This window comes from Dipodomys spectabilis, unplaced genomic scaffold, assembly GCF_019054845.1.
Source record: "Dipodomys spectabilis isolate Male_0828 unplaced genomic scaffold, ASM1905484v1 ptg000375l, whole genome shotgun sequence".
Taxonomy (NCBI): Eukaryota; Metazoa; Chordata; class Mammalia; order Rodentia; family Heteromyidae; genus Dipodomys; species Dipodomys spectabilis.
The window spans coordinates 720,528-734,830 of NW_024871052.1; the positions used below are offsets into that span (position 1 = coordinate 720,528).

The 14,303-nt window shown below is 42.2% G+C and overlaps 1 protein-coding gene across 4 annotated transcripts in view; it reads left to right on the plus strand.

Moving 5' to 3' along the window:
- Nucleotides 1–14,303, plus strand: part of Nsd1 (nuclear receptor binding SET domain protein 1) — a 96,530-nt gene that overhangs the window by 71,921 nt on the left and 10,306 nt on the right. For all 4 annotated transcript variants that reach the window (XM_042667052.1, XM_042667053.1, XM_042667054.1 and 1 more), the window contains 8 exons: nt 2,710–2,910; nt 3,834–4,013; nt 5,279–5,435; nt 5,821–6,026; nt 7,442–7,554; nt 9,148–9,417; nt 9,995–10,111; nt 11,840–11,981. In XM_042667052.1, coding sequence (XP_042522986.1) covers nt 2,710–2,910; nt 3,834–4,013; nt 5,279–5,435; nt 5,821–6,026; nt 7,442–7,554; nt 9,148–9,417; nt 9,995–10,111; nt 11,840–11,981 — 1,386 coding nt within the window. The remainder of the gene's footprint in view (nt 1–2,709; nt 2,911–3,833; nt 4,014–5,278; nt 5,436–5,820; nt 6,027–7,441; nt 7,555–9,147; nt 9,418–9,994; nt 10,112–11,839; nt 11,982–14,303) is intronic.

Here is a 14,303-nt window from a genome sequence, read left to right on the forward strand (position 1 = left end):
TGGACTTTCTTGCCCTGACTGGCTTTGAACCGTGATCCTCAGATCTCAGCCTCCTGAGGATGACAGGCGTGAGCTACTGGCGCCGGCCTGAGTGATTTTTTTTTTTTTTTTTGGTGGGGGGGGTCCAGTCGTGGGGCCTGAACTCTTTGCCTGGGCGCTGTCCCTCAGCTCTTCAGCTCAAGGCTAGCACTCTACCACTTGAGCCACAGCGCCACTTGTGGCTTTTTTCTTTTTGCTTATGTGGTGCTGAGGAATCGAACCCAGGGCCTCAGGCATGCAAGGCAAGTGCTCTACCACTGAGCCACCTTCCCAGCCCCATGAGTGATGTTTTAAAAGAGAATTAAAACCTGTATTTCGTGACAAGCCTTTACTACTAGCTACTTGGTAGGCTGAGAGGTCAGGTGGTTTGAACGTGGGTGTGCAGGTTCAGGACTCTCCAGATTAGTTGAGGATGATTGCATGTACCTGTCTTCCCAAGCTGTGGGGGAGAAACACAGTATTGAGGTATAGTGGCATGTGTTATTATCCCAGTGACAAATGGAAGCACAAGTAGAAGAGTGACTGTCCAGGCCAGCCTGCACTCATTTGAGACGTCATTAAAAAAAATAATCAATGCAAAAGAGATGGTGGTGGAATAGCTCAAGAGCTAGAGCTCCTGCTTAGCATGTGGAAATGTTTAAACTCTAGTACCACCTAAAAAAGTGAGAGAATGGATGTTAATATACAGGAATTAAAGGGAAAAGGTGTAATTTTGAAATTATATGAAATATTTGGGGAGCAGATAGTTCAGAGCTTAACTCTTCCTTCCTTCCTTCCTTCCTTCCTTCCTTCCTTCCTTCCTTCCTTCCTTCCTTCTTTCCTTTCGAGTCATAGTTACTAACACTGGGACTTGGAAAGCTTTCCAGATACTGGCTATATTTTCCATTTTTTCTAACTGGGTGATATTCCTATGAACATGTTCACTTTGTGACTGTTCATGAACTGTACATTCAAGACGTGTGTGTGTGTGTGTGTGTGTGTGTATACACATACATACTTTTCTATGGTGGTGTAGTAGCATCAAATATTTGTCAACAGAAGAAAGATTATTTGGGAGACTTATAGAAGGGTTGGGTCAGAAATGGTGATGGTCAGCTGAGACTAGCTTGTGATAATACGGTATTATAAACTGTGCTAAGGAAAGTGTTGTTTGTTCCTCATGGTATGCAGATGTTAAAGCATTTAAGTAGTGAAGAAATCTGGGGGGAGGTATGGTTCTGACGATCATAAGTCATTAAAGGTCTGGACTGTCCTGGTGCCAGTAGTTCAGGCCTGTAACCGTAGCTACTCAAGAGGTTGAGATCTGAAGATCTTGGAATAAAGCCCTGGGCTGGATGATTCCACCCAAAGAGAAAGTGTCCACATTAGCATGCTGGAAATTCCCAATTATGCAGAGCCAGGGGTGCAGGAGGAAGCAGTTGTGTCTGTGAAGCCACCTGAGTGGGATGTCATCAGTAGCCACAGCTGTGACATGCACAGCCCACCTGGAGTGGCAGTGACAAATGTAATGCTGGCTTCTCAGGAAGATCACCCATTTGAAACGAGACAGGGCAGGAAATTTTGTGAGACCCTTACCTCTGAAAGTAGACCACTACTTTCTAGTGTTCTAGTGCTTGAGCCATTTTGTTGCTTAATTGGAGTTGAAGTTTTGTAGATTTGGAACTGTGATCCTTCATTTCTCAGCAGGATTGTAGATGTGAGCTACTGGCACCTTGCTCTTTTCCAATTTTTTAAAAAATGCTATTCATTTGTTGTAGGGGTGGTTGTTTGTCATGTTGTTTATACTGTAAATTTGAGATCCAATCTCCGTTTGTTTTGTTTGTTTGTTTGTTTTGGTCGTCGTGGGGCTTGAACTCTGGGACTGGGCACTGTCTGTCAGCTCTTCAGCTCAAAGCTAGCAGCTCTACCACTTGAGCCACAGCGCCACTTCCTATATTGTAAATTTGATTGGTTGCATTTTTTAAGTTGTCACTTTAGTTTGCTTCTTTCCCTTTTGTATTTTCCTTTAAATTTACAGTTGGATCTAGAGGCTGGATTAGATTCAGGTCCAACTTTGTCTTTTGGCATGTATGCTTTGTGGCAGTCATTGAGATGGCTTAACTCCTGTTTCTAGCTGCCCAGGAGGTGGATGTTGGGAGGATTATAGCTTGAGGCAGCCTGGGCAAAAAAAAGCAAGATCCCATCAGCCAATAAACTGGGTGTAGTGACATATGGTTGTCATCCTGGTTACATGGATGACCTATCCAGGCTGCACTGGCAAACGCTCAAGACCCTCTTTAACAGTACCTGTAAGGGAAAAGGTCGTGGGCATATCTCAGGTAGCAAAGCACTTTCTTTGCAAATTCTGTTCTCTAGGGGAACATACTGTCCTTTTAAGCTGGTACCCCCGGACAAAACCTGAGCTACATAGCAAGACCCTGCCTCAAAAATTAAGGGCTGGAAATGTAGCTCAGAGGTCAAGTGCTTGCCTAAACCCCAGCGCTGCGGTATGTAATGGAGTGGGCATTGTCAGTGTCTACATCCTGTTGTATCGCATATGAAGGTCATTCATTCGACTCAAATGTCAATCTAATGAATCTATTACAAAACTCCTCATTATGTTCTAATTAGTAATTACTAGTAATAGGATTTTTTTAGCTACTACTGATTTGATACCCCTTCCTTCCCCAGGAATCCACACCTGTTTTGTATGTAAGCAGAGTGGTGAAGATGTTAAAAGGTGCCTTCTGCCCTTGTGTGGAAAGTTTTACCATGAAGAGTGTGTCCAGAAGTACCCACCAACTGTCATGCAGAACAAGGGCTTCCGGTGCTCCCTCCATATGTGCATAACCTGTCATGCTGCTAATCCAGCCAGTGTTTCTGCATCTAAAGGTAAGGATTTCTCATGTAGAGCAATCTAATTGAGGGACCTCAGCTTTGTTGGCAATGGTATTTTCAAATGAAGTATGGAATATCTCTTCCCAGCTCTGGCTTGTCAGGTAGGTAGACAGTAGAGAATGGACTATATCCATAGACACATTGTGTTTTCTGGAGATCTCACCCTGTGTGGAAGTGTTAAAAGATTTGAATTTAGTGTGCAATTTAGTTTGAAAAAGTATTTGTGTTTATTTCCTTTTTTTTTTGTTAGCCGAGGGGCTTGAATTGAACTCTGGGCCTGGGCGCAGTCCCTCAGCTCTTCAGTTCAAGGCTAGTGCTCTACCACTTGAGCTACAGCACCACTTCCAGTTTTCTGGTGTTTTATTGGAGATAAGAGTTTCACAGATTTTCTTGTCGGGGCTGGCTTTGAACCGTGATCCTCAGATCTCAGCCTCCTGAGTAGCTAGGATTACAGGCATGAGCAACCAGTGCCCGGCTTTCATTTCCTTTTTAAATTACTACTAATGTATAGATTGGACTTAGGTGGTTTGATAATGGTTTAGTTGGTGAGATATATTAGATTTATTTCATTTGGAAGGGTTCATTTATTTCAAAGATCTTCAAGCCATAGACTAGAATGCAAGAATGAATATTGCATCCTTCCCTTCCTGAGGGTTATTCCAGCTCTCCTAGGAGTTGGGTCAGTGGTTTGGACAGTGCTTTTGATGTTTGTTTCCTTTGTTGTTGTAGGAACCTGACCCCGTTTGCAGACTTGGCACATAGTTCCCATGTTAGTTGTACATGTTTAAAATCCATTGTCTTAATGGTCCTTCCATTTCAGACATTTTTCTCTACCCAACTAGCAAAATGGACCTGAATAAGTCACATTGTTCTCACCTAAAATCTGATTGTTTTGCTCTTGCCTGGTTTTCCTCTAGGTCGTCTGATGCGATGTGTCCGCTGCCCGGTGGCATATCATGCCAATGATTTCTGTCTGGCTGCTGGGTCAAAAATCCTTGCATCGAATAGCATCATCTGCCCTAATCACTTTACCCCCAGGCGGGGCTGCCGAAATCATGAGCATGTTAATGTCAGCTGGTGTTTTGTGTGCTCAGAAGGTGAGGGGTTACCTGTGTGTCTCTCTGTTGGGCTGAAAAATGATTAATACAGATTTTTACTTGGGGAAAAATGTTATTTTTTTGAGGTTGCCAGTGGAAGAAATTATTTAGAAATGATGTCTTAAATGAAGGTAGCACAATTTGAAAACTCGGTTTGGTTCCTTCATAGGAGAGCTTGACTTGATTCTTGTTAAAATGATAATGAATTAAAGCACTAAGGAATAAAACAAAAAGATGCAGTCCTTTGAATAGGAAAAAAAAATTATGGCTTAATTTTGAGTCATTGCTCTAAACCCTTATGTATGTCATCAGACAAGAATGATTAAAAAAAACTAAGAAACCATTCTAATCAATGTTATGGTCATATAATCCTTTTGATTTTTGTTTGTTTTGCCAGTTCTTGGGCTTGAACTCAGGGCCTGTTCACAGTCCCTGAGCTTCTTTTGCTCAAGGCTAGCGTTCTACCACTTGAGCCACAGCACCACTTCTAGCTTTTTCTATTTATGTGGTACTGAGGAATCAAACCCAGGGCTTCATGTATGCTAGGCAACCACTCTACCACTAAGCCACTTTCCCAGCCCTTTGTTTTGATTGATTTTTTGGGGGGGAGTAGGTCATGGAGCTTGCACTCTGGGCCTGGGCACTGTTGCTGAGCTCTTCAGCTTAAGGCTGGACTACTACTTGAGCCACAGTGCTACTTCTGGTTTTCTGACTGGTTTAGTGGAGATAAGAGTCTCACAGGACTTTTTTGCCCAGGCTGGTTTTGATGATGATCCTCATATCTCAGCCTCCTGAGTAGCTAGGATTATAGATGTGAGCCACAGGTGCCTGGTTGTTTTGATTTTTTTTTTTTTTTTGAGAAGTGGTTCTCTCTCTGCTGCCCATGTGCTTTGAGAACACTCAGGTGTTCCTCCTACCCCAGCCCCCAGTTACCACCAGTGCTACCATGCCCAGCTTTGACATCATTTCTGTGACAGTTTTGTTTGTAAGTACTTCTTTTTTTTTTTGTGCCAGTCCTGGTACTTGAACTCTTGGCCTGGGCACTGTCCCTGAGCTTTTATGCTCAAGGCTAGTTCTTGAGCCACAGTTCCATTTCTGGCTTTTTGGTAGTTAGTTCAAGATGAGAGATATGTTTGTGTGTATACATACATGTCTTTTCGAGCTTTATTTTTTCACTTAATTTTCTTTCATTGGTTAAGGCTAAGCTAAAGCTACTTAGGCCAAGTCCTTCTGGGTCTGATTGTCAGATGTTCTGATTCCTGCAGGAGGTAGCCTCCTATGCTGCGATTCTTGTCCTGCTGCTTTTCATCGGGAATGCTTAAACATTGATATCCCTGAAGGAAACTGGTATTGCAATGACTGTAAGGCAGGCAAAAAGCCACACTACAGGGAGATTGTCTGGGTGAAAGTTGGACGATACAGGTGAGTAAGCCTGAAAAAGAATGGCGCATTCCTTTTCCCACCCTCGTTCGTGGAAACTAAAACCCATTGTTATACTTTTTAAAAAATTGTCTTCTTTCTGATTAGGCACAGTATTCTCTCTTCCCCTCCCCCCAACTCTGCCAGTTAAATGTGTCTTATAAGAAAGAACAAGTGTATGTAATGATTTGTAGCCACACATAATTTCACAAACTGGAAAATATACTGCCAGTATTTTAGGACATTTGCACATATACTCAGTACAGAACACTGACCCCCCCCCCCAAAAAAAAAAAAATAATTGTTTCTTATTCCTGTCTTAGGTATGTTATTTTCCTAGTGCCTTACAGTTTTCTAGAGCTTTCTTCCTTGTTGACACCTTTTCCAGGTGGTGGCCAGCTGAGATCTGCCATCCTCGGGCTGTTCCTTCCAACATTGATAAAATGAGACATGACGTGGGTGAATTCCCTGTCCTCTTCTTTGGGTCTAATGACTATCTGTGGACCCATCAGGCCCGAGTATTTCCTTACATGGAAGGGGATGTGAGCAGCAAGGATAAGATGGGCAAAGGAGTGGATGGGACTTACAAAAAAGGTAACTTTATCTTATTTCTCACACTGAGAAAAGTCTGTTGCTTGAGTGTATGCTCTGCTCAGTTGGTATAATGCACATTTAGCAGATGTGCTCGGTTCCAGGTCTTTTTATGGCTGTAGCTGTAAGATTTTGTGGGGAACTATAAAACTCATTATTTTAAAACAACCTTTACTTAACTGTAGCTTCCCTGAGGAAGGGTGTTGTGTTTTCTCACCATTAACTAAGCAGAGTTTGGAAAGTGTTTTGTAGAACAGATAATTCATTTTGCTAAATAAGCACGAATCTCTACAAAGCTGCTTTTTGCTGGAGAGGTTCTTTGCCCCTCCCTCCCTTTACCACTCCCGGCCTTCTCCACGGCCTTCCTTCCCTTGCTCCCTCCCGTGACTAGGGGTTGGTCCTGGGGCTGTTCCTGAGATTTTGTTTTTGTTTTTGTTTTTTTCCCCTCAAGGCTAGCATTCTGTACTTCCCAGCTTTTTCTTTTTTCTTTTCTTTTTTATGATTAGCAAGAGGTAAGAGCTTTACATAGGGACTTTTCTTCCTGGGCTGGCTTTGAACCCACTGGCACCCAAATCCTTTTTTCTTTTCTTTGTCTTTTTTTTTTTCAGTCGTGGGGCTTGAACTCTGGGCCTGGGCGCTGTCCTTGCGCTCTTCAGCTCAAGGCGAGCACTTTACTGCTTGAGCCACAGCGCCACTTTTGGTTTTCTAGTGGTTTATTGGAGATAAGAGTCTCACAGACTTTGCTGCCTGGGCTGGCTTTGAACCTCCATCCTCAGATCTCAGCCTCCTGAGTAGCTAGGATTACAGACATGAGCCACTGGCGCCCGGTTCCTTTTTTCTTTTTACCCTGTTTAAAAGAAATAAAATGCACCAAAAATTGTGAAAGTAATTAAAGTTGTAGAATGTTTAAGTGATTTGTAGGGCAGTGGTAACAGCTGGGGTTGCATTTCAGGCCCTTGGTGTCATCACCTGTTTTCTCATTCTCCAATGGGCTTTGTCTTTCTTATCTGATACAGTGGGACATTGGTACATGTAACCTGCAGCACGCATAGTTATATTCCTCAGTGATAATTACCTTCTACTAGCTGTCCCAGTAGATCTCTTGCTAATTGAATATATTTAGATATTGAAGTTTAAGGTTTTGCCTCCATGGTATTAGGCTGTGGTGAAAGCCAGAAAACTAAGTATGATGAAGGTCTAAGACTTTGTCATTTCCTTTTTTTTTTTTGGTTGATTGTGGGGCTTGCACTCTGGGCCTGGGCGCTGTCCCTGAGCTCTTCAGCTCAAAGTGAGCGCTCTACCCCTTGAGCCACAGCCTCACTTCCTTTGATTTTTTGTGTGTAAAATAGAGATCTTTCTTCAACTTTAAGTGGTGGTGGGCATAATTTTTTATGTTATCTTTGCATTGTGTTTCTTAGCTCTTCAGGAAGCTGCAGCGAGGTTTGAAGAGTTAAAGGCCCAAAAAGAGCTAAGACAGCTGCAGGAAGATCGCAAGAATGACAAGAAGCCCCCACCTTATAAACATATAAAGGTGAGAAGAAATCTTGAGGCCATCTCTCGGAGAGTCTCTGTATGGTTTGTCTTCTTCCTACTATGTTCATGTGTAAATGGGAAGTTCAGGAAAAGTTACATTTGGATAAAGATAGGAGTGTAAATGAAGGAACCTATGACCCTTTCTGGCACAGTGTATGTGCTATGGCTAGGCTTATGTGGCTCATACCTGCAATCTGAGCCACTTAGGAGACCTGAGAATGGGAGGCTCGTGCACGATTCCAGCCCAGCCCATGTAGAAATGTTCAAAGACTGCTTCTGAACCCATAGCTAGATGCAGTGGCCAGTGGTTTGCATCTGTCAGCCCAAGCTACATGGAAAATTGAGAATGTGCATTTAGGCCACTTAAAAAAGAATTCTGTTCACACAATCCTTGTGTGACAAAAGCAGCACGATAGGACTGTCAACCCATGGCACCTGGCTGGAGAGAAGGCAGCTGCTCAGGAACAGCTCAGGAGCCAGCTTCTTTACTCTCTCTCTCTTTTTTTTTCTTCCTTTCTTTTTTTCTTCCTGTTTTTCTACAGTACTATCTGCATTACTATCAGAAGAATAATGGATGAAACTAGGAAAAATTGTTAAGTTTTCTCTCACTTGTGGAAGTTAGAGCTAAAATACAACCATCTACAGGGTTCAGTGTCTATACATGTACAAACTGAGTAAAGGATGGTATTCTTTGGGTATAATGGTGTAACCCTTGAACAACTAATACACTGTCTATCAAAACAAATACCAAGAGGTGGAAACATGGTCAGGGGAATGGAGAGAAGAATGGTGAGCAAATGAGGTTATTATATTCAGTGCACATTATGTAATAAACATTGAACTGTGGAACTGAAGGGTAGGGGGGCAAGCGGGGTAATCAGGGAACGATGCCAATGTGACGTTGATCACGATGCATTACATTACATTAAAAGACTGACTTGTGGAATTTAAACCACTTTTACAACTACTTAGTAATAAAAAAAAAAAGAAATAGAAAATTCTAAAAACGATGGTCACATATGGAATCCAAATTATCCAAAGCTGTTTTCATTCATCCAGGATTTTTCCATATAAGAAGAGTAGCTTTAATTTTCTGATTCAAGTGAGTCTTCGTGTTTATATCAAATCACCAAATTCTGTGTGTGTCTGTGTGTCTCTGTGTGTGACTCTGTGTGTGTGTGTGTGTGTGTGTGTGTGTGTGTGTGTGTGTGTGTGTGTGTCTGTCTGTCTGTCTGTCTGTCAGTCAGTCAAGGGCTTGAAGTTGGGCTCTTACTCTCACCTTGCTTATTTACTGATGCCTGGTGCTTTACCACTCATCAGGCTTTCACTTTTACCTTTTTGCTGGTTAATTGGAGATAATAGTCTTTCAGGTTTTTGTCTGACTAGACTGGCTTGAAACTGTGATTCTCAGATCTCAGCCTCGCTAGTAGCTAGGATTATAGGAGTGAGCCACAGTGTCTGACAAACTACTTACATCCTGCTTGCTTAAAACCATCTAACCTGTTTTATACATTTTTGAGGCAAAGAAATTGCCGTTATAGGTTCTGATTGTGATTTAGCAGGTGTGCCATTGTGTGTGCGTCTTCTCCAGGTGAACCGTCCGATTGGGAGGGTGCAGATCTTCACAGCCGACCTGTCAGAGATTCCCCGCTGTAACTGTAAAGCTACTGATGAGAACCCGTGTGGGATAGACTCAGAGTGTATCAACCGCATGCTGCTGTATGAGTGTCACCCCACAGTGTGTCCTGCGGGCGGACGCTGCCAGAACCAGTGCTTTAGCAAGCGCCAGTATCCTGAGGTGGAAATCTTCCGCACATTACAGAGGGGCTGGGGCCTGCGGACAAAAACTGATATCAAAAAGGTACCATAAGATGTTGCCTCTCCCTAGTTAGAATACTATTATTTAGTTTGTTGCATATGATTAGCTCTTGATAAACATGAAAAAATGCGTTATATAGGAAGACAATACAGTTTAGGGATTAATCTTACTGTATGTTGTTGTAGCCCTCCAGAGCTGAGAGGTATACTCAGAAGTTCTTACATTAATCAAGTTTATTATGTGGAATGAAAGAAGGAAATTTATAAAAATCCTATGGTATATTATTTGCCCTTTTGCGATAGTCCTAGAAGTAATATGAGAGGGAGGAGGTATTAAAGCAGATTAAAAGATATTTATAATTTTGTGTGTGTATACAGTCCTAGAGTTTGAACTCAGGGACTGGGCATTCTAAAACATAAGCTATAACTCCATGTCTGGTTTAGTTGGAAATAAGAGTCTCATGGACTTCTCTCCCATTATCCTCAGATCTTAGCCTCCTAAGTAGCTAGAATTACAAGCTTGAGCCACCAGTGCTTGGATCATTAATTTTTTAAATGCATACATGTGAATAAACTGTGTTTTTCTCATTACACCAGGAGCTATTTCTTGTTTGTTCTAGGGTGAGTTTGTGAATGAATATGTGGGTGAGCTAATAGATGAAGAAGAATGCAGAGCTCGAATTCGTCATGCCCAAGAACATGATATTACTAACTTCTACATGCTCACCCTAGACAAAGTAAGTAGCGTACAGTGTTTCCTCTGTTGAGATGGAGAAATTCACCTCACTCGAGCTAGTGATCATAACCATGACATGAACACTTGAGTTCTGCCCAAGTGTAGTTATTTTTCCAGATCCATAGGATTTTTTTGGCAAACTCTTTTTATTTTACATGATAGGAAACATCTTTAATATTTTGTTCGCCTATAAGGTTATGTAAATAGATTTCTTATTATAGAAAAAATTATGTGCTACTTTTCCCTGGTACCTGGCATATTTTAGAATTATAATAATTTCAGTGTTGTATGTTTATTTTCTGCAGATCTGTAATTCCTCTTTATACCTGAATATTAGGTTCAGAACCTTTATTTTGCCAATCCCAAGACTGGAACATGAGCATGGGGGATGTCTCTGGGCTCCTTTTACTCAAGCTAACATTCTTCCACTTGAGCCACAGCACCACTTCTAGCCTTTTCTGATTAATGGAGAGAGTCTCACTTGACTTTCCTGCCTGGGTTGGTTTTGAACCTTGATCCTTAGATCTACCAGCATTTGGCTCAGAACTTTTTTTTCCCCTGCCTAAACCGGTGTCTTCCCCCTGCCACCCTGGGCCTCCACCCCCCCCCCCCCCCCCCTTTCTGGTGTGAATTTGATCTCGGTCTCAAACATGCTGGGCAAACATTCTACCATTCTCAGGTAGAATGAGGATGAGCTACATCCTCAGCTCTTTTTAAATTCGTTTTGAAATAGAGTTACTTAAATTGTCCAGGCTGACATGAAAATTGCTGTCCTCTTGCTTTACCCTCAGTTGGGATTACAGATGTTTGCATCACACCTGGCCTTACACACTAACTTTTATTTTATAACAGCCCTTTTTCTGATATTTACCCCTGTAAAAAGTTGTATTTATTCAGGCAGTGTTTGGGTTTGAACTCTGACTCTTTCTACCATGTTAGCAGGTGTGCAGCCCTCTTTTGCTGTAGTTTATGTCAGATAAGGTCTTTTTTTCTCAGGGCTATCTCACACATACCTGGGATTGAGCCACACTGGTGTAGAGTTAAATGGTACTCTAACAGCTTATGAGTCTTCACTTGCAGATATTCCAATTAGAGTTCAGGAGGGATAGTCACCCTTAAAGTTTAAACCTCAGTAGGTGAGTTCTATTTTCTTTGGTTAGGAAATTTCTTAGGGATGAAGACAAACTCTTGCTTCTAGGTCAGTAGTTCATACTGCAGTATACATGAGTGTCCACTAGGAGGCTTCTTGTCATTGATTCTAAAACTTTACTGCAGTTTCTGTTTTCATGTATCTGAAGTACAGTCAGGAATTTATATTTCTAATAACCATCCAGCTTGAGTTAGTAGTGCTGTTGCTCTGTGGCTTAGAACCATTGTGCTGGGGTATTCGTATAGCAGAAATAACAACTTCAACTTTATTAGAGAGGATAATCTATGTTCTTTTGGTGTATGTGTGCTGGTCATGGGGCTTGAAATCAGTACCTGAGCACTATTCCTCAGCTTTTGTGTTCAAGTCTAGTGTTCTACCACTTAAGCCACTCCTCTACTTCTGCCTTTTGGTGGCTAATTGGAGATAAGAGTCTCATGGACCTTTCTGCCTGCCGGGGCTGGCTTTGAACCAGGATCCTCAGGTCTCAGCCTCCTGAGTAGTTAGGATGACAGGTGTGAGCCACTGGTACCTAACAGATAGTATAATGCTAATGATGGACATATTTTCTTGGCATCCTAGGATCGAATCATTGACGCTGGTCCCAAAGGAAATTATGCTCGGTTCATGAATCACTGCTGTCAGCCCAACTGCGAAACACAGAAATGGTCTGTGAATGGAGACACTCGTGTTGGCCTTTTTGCCTTGAGTGACATTAAAGCAGGTAAGAGACCTTTAAGGATTCTGAAACTCATCTGAATATCAGGTTTATCATTTAAGTGAGTACATGTCGTGTATTCCAAAATGAAGTCTCAGTTCCTAACTCATAGGTATTTTCAGGTGGTACCTGGCATTTATTGTACAGTCATCACCATTTCTACCCTCAAAATGCTTTTTTGCTGGTTAATTGGACATAAAGAGACCTGTGACTTTTCCACTAGGGCTGGCTTCAAATCATTTATCTTCAGATATCAGACTCCTAAGTACCTGGGATTACAGGTGTGAGCCACGGATGCCCAGCATATTTTATGACTCTTCAGATGTGCAGAAAGTACATGAGTTTCAAAATGAATTTTACCAATAACATGAGCGAAACAGTGGAGACCATCATTTTGCTCGAACTGAGAATTTGTACTTAATGGTAGTAATAGTTCAAGTGTAAAAATCCCATGAACATTCTTGAATACTTAGATTTTCCTTTGCCTAGTTTTCTTGACCTGAAGAAGCATTAATCTTTTTATTGTATTTAATCTTCTGTGCTAATGCTGGTACTTGAAGTCAGAACCTTGAGCTGTTTCACTCAAAGCTTCCACTGTGCCACTTGAGCCATGCCTTTACTTCTGGCTTTTTGCTAGTTAATTGGAGGTCTCATTAACTCCTCTGCCCGGGCTGGCTGCCCACACTGAAACCCTCATATCTCAGCCTTGGGAGTCGCTGGGATAACAGATGGAAGCCACCAGCGCTGAGCTAAGAAGTATGGTCTAAAGAAAGGAGTTAAATAGGGCTGGGGACAGAAAAAAAAAGAGGGGCTGGGAAGGTGGCTTAGTGGTAGAGTGCTTGCCTTGCATGTACTGGGTTTGATTTTCCAGTGCCACATAAACAGAGAAAAACGGAAGTGATGCTGTGGCTAAAGTGGTAAGAGTGCTAGCCTTGAGCATAAGAAGCTCAGGGAGCCGGGTACTGAGCCTTATTACTCCTGTAATCCTAGCTACTCAGGAGGCTGAGATCTGAGGATCACGTTCAAAGCCAGCTTGGGCAGGGAAGTCCGTGAGACTCTTATCTCCAGTCAACCACTAGAAAACCTAAGTGGCGCTGTGGCTCAAGTGGTAGAGCGCTCACCTTGTGCTGAAGAGCTGAGGAACAGCTTCCAAGCCCAGAATTCAAGCCCCCCATCCGACCCTCCCCCCCCCCCCCCCCCCAAAAAAAAAAAAAAAAAAAAAGAAGAAGCTCACTGACTGTGCTCAGGCCCTTAGTTCAAGCCCCAGGACTAGTGTTTTTTTGTTTTTTGTTCTTTTTTTTTTAAGATTGATGGTTGAAGTCAGCAGGGCAGAACAGCCTGGAATCTCAGTAGATAAGAGTGATAAAGTACCAGCTGTAAGCAAGAAAGCAGAGTGAGTGTTCACCTGCTGTGGGGCTGCAGGCTTTACTCAGCACCAAGAAGCTTATTCAGGACGCTTGTGATTTTTAGGTCACCCTTGGCTGACTGTCTCAAAAGAAGAAAAAGAAAAGGCTAGGGGCTGGGAAGGTGGCTCAGTGGTACAGCGCTTGCCTTGCATGAGTGAGGCCCTGGGTTCGATTCCTCAGCACCACATAAGCAAAAAGAAAAAAGCCGGAAGTGGCTCTGTGGCTCAAGTGGTAGAGCGCTAGCCTTGAGCTGAAGAGCTGAGGGACAGCGCCCAGGCCCAGAGTTCAGGCCCCACGACCAGACACCCCCCCCCCCCCCCAAAAAAAAAAAAAAAAAGAGAAAGAAAAAAGGCTATTTGGTCCATTTTCCTTCGTGTTTTGTTGTTTATGGGTGAGATGATTTTAGTTTCCTTCCTCCATGTACCTTTTCTTTAGAATTGAAGCGTTTCTCAGCTGCCTCCTGGACATTTTAGAGTTTTGAAAGTTCATATGGTTTCCAGCTTTTACAAATTGAGCAACTAGTTGTTCTTCCTGTTTTGCTCTTACTTCCCATAAAGTATTAAGTGACGAACGTAAAACTACTTGAGCATGACTTGGCACCTGGTCCAGCCTAAGTTTTTTTTTGTTTTTTTTGCTATGATACTATATATTTTTATTGACACAAGCATTATTACGTTTTTGTTCTTTTTTATTGTGAAAGTACTGTAGAGGGGTTACAATTTCATGATCAAGGTAATGAGTACATTTCTTTTTTTCAGTTCTTTTATTTTTTTTATTGTGAAAATACTGTACACAGGGGTTACAATTACATGGGCAAGATAATGAGTACATTTCTTATCAAGCATTGTAGCCTCCTCCTTTGTTTCCCCTTCCTATCCTTTCCCATCCCAGCCTAAGTTTTTTTTAAAAAATGGTGACTTGT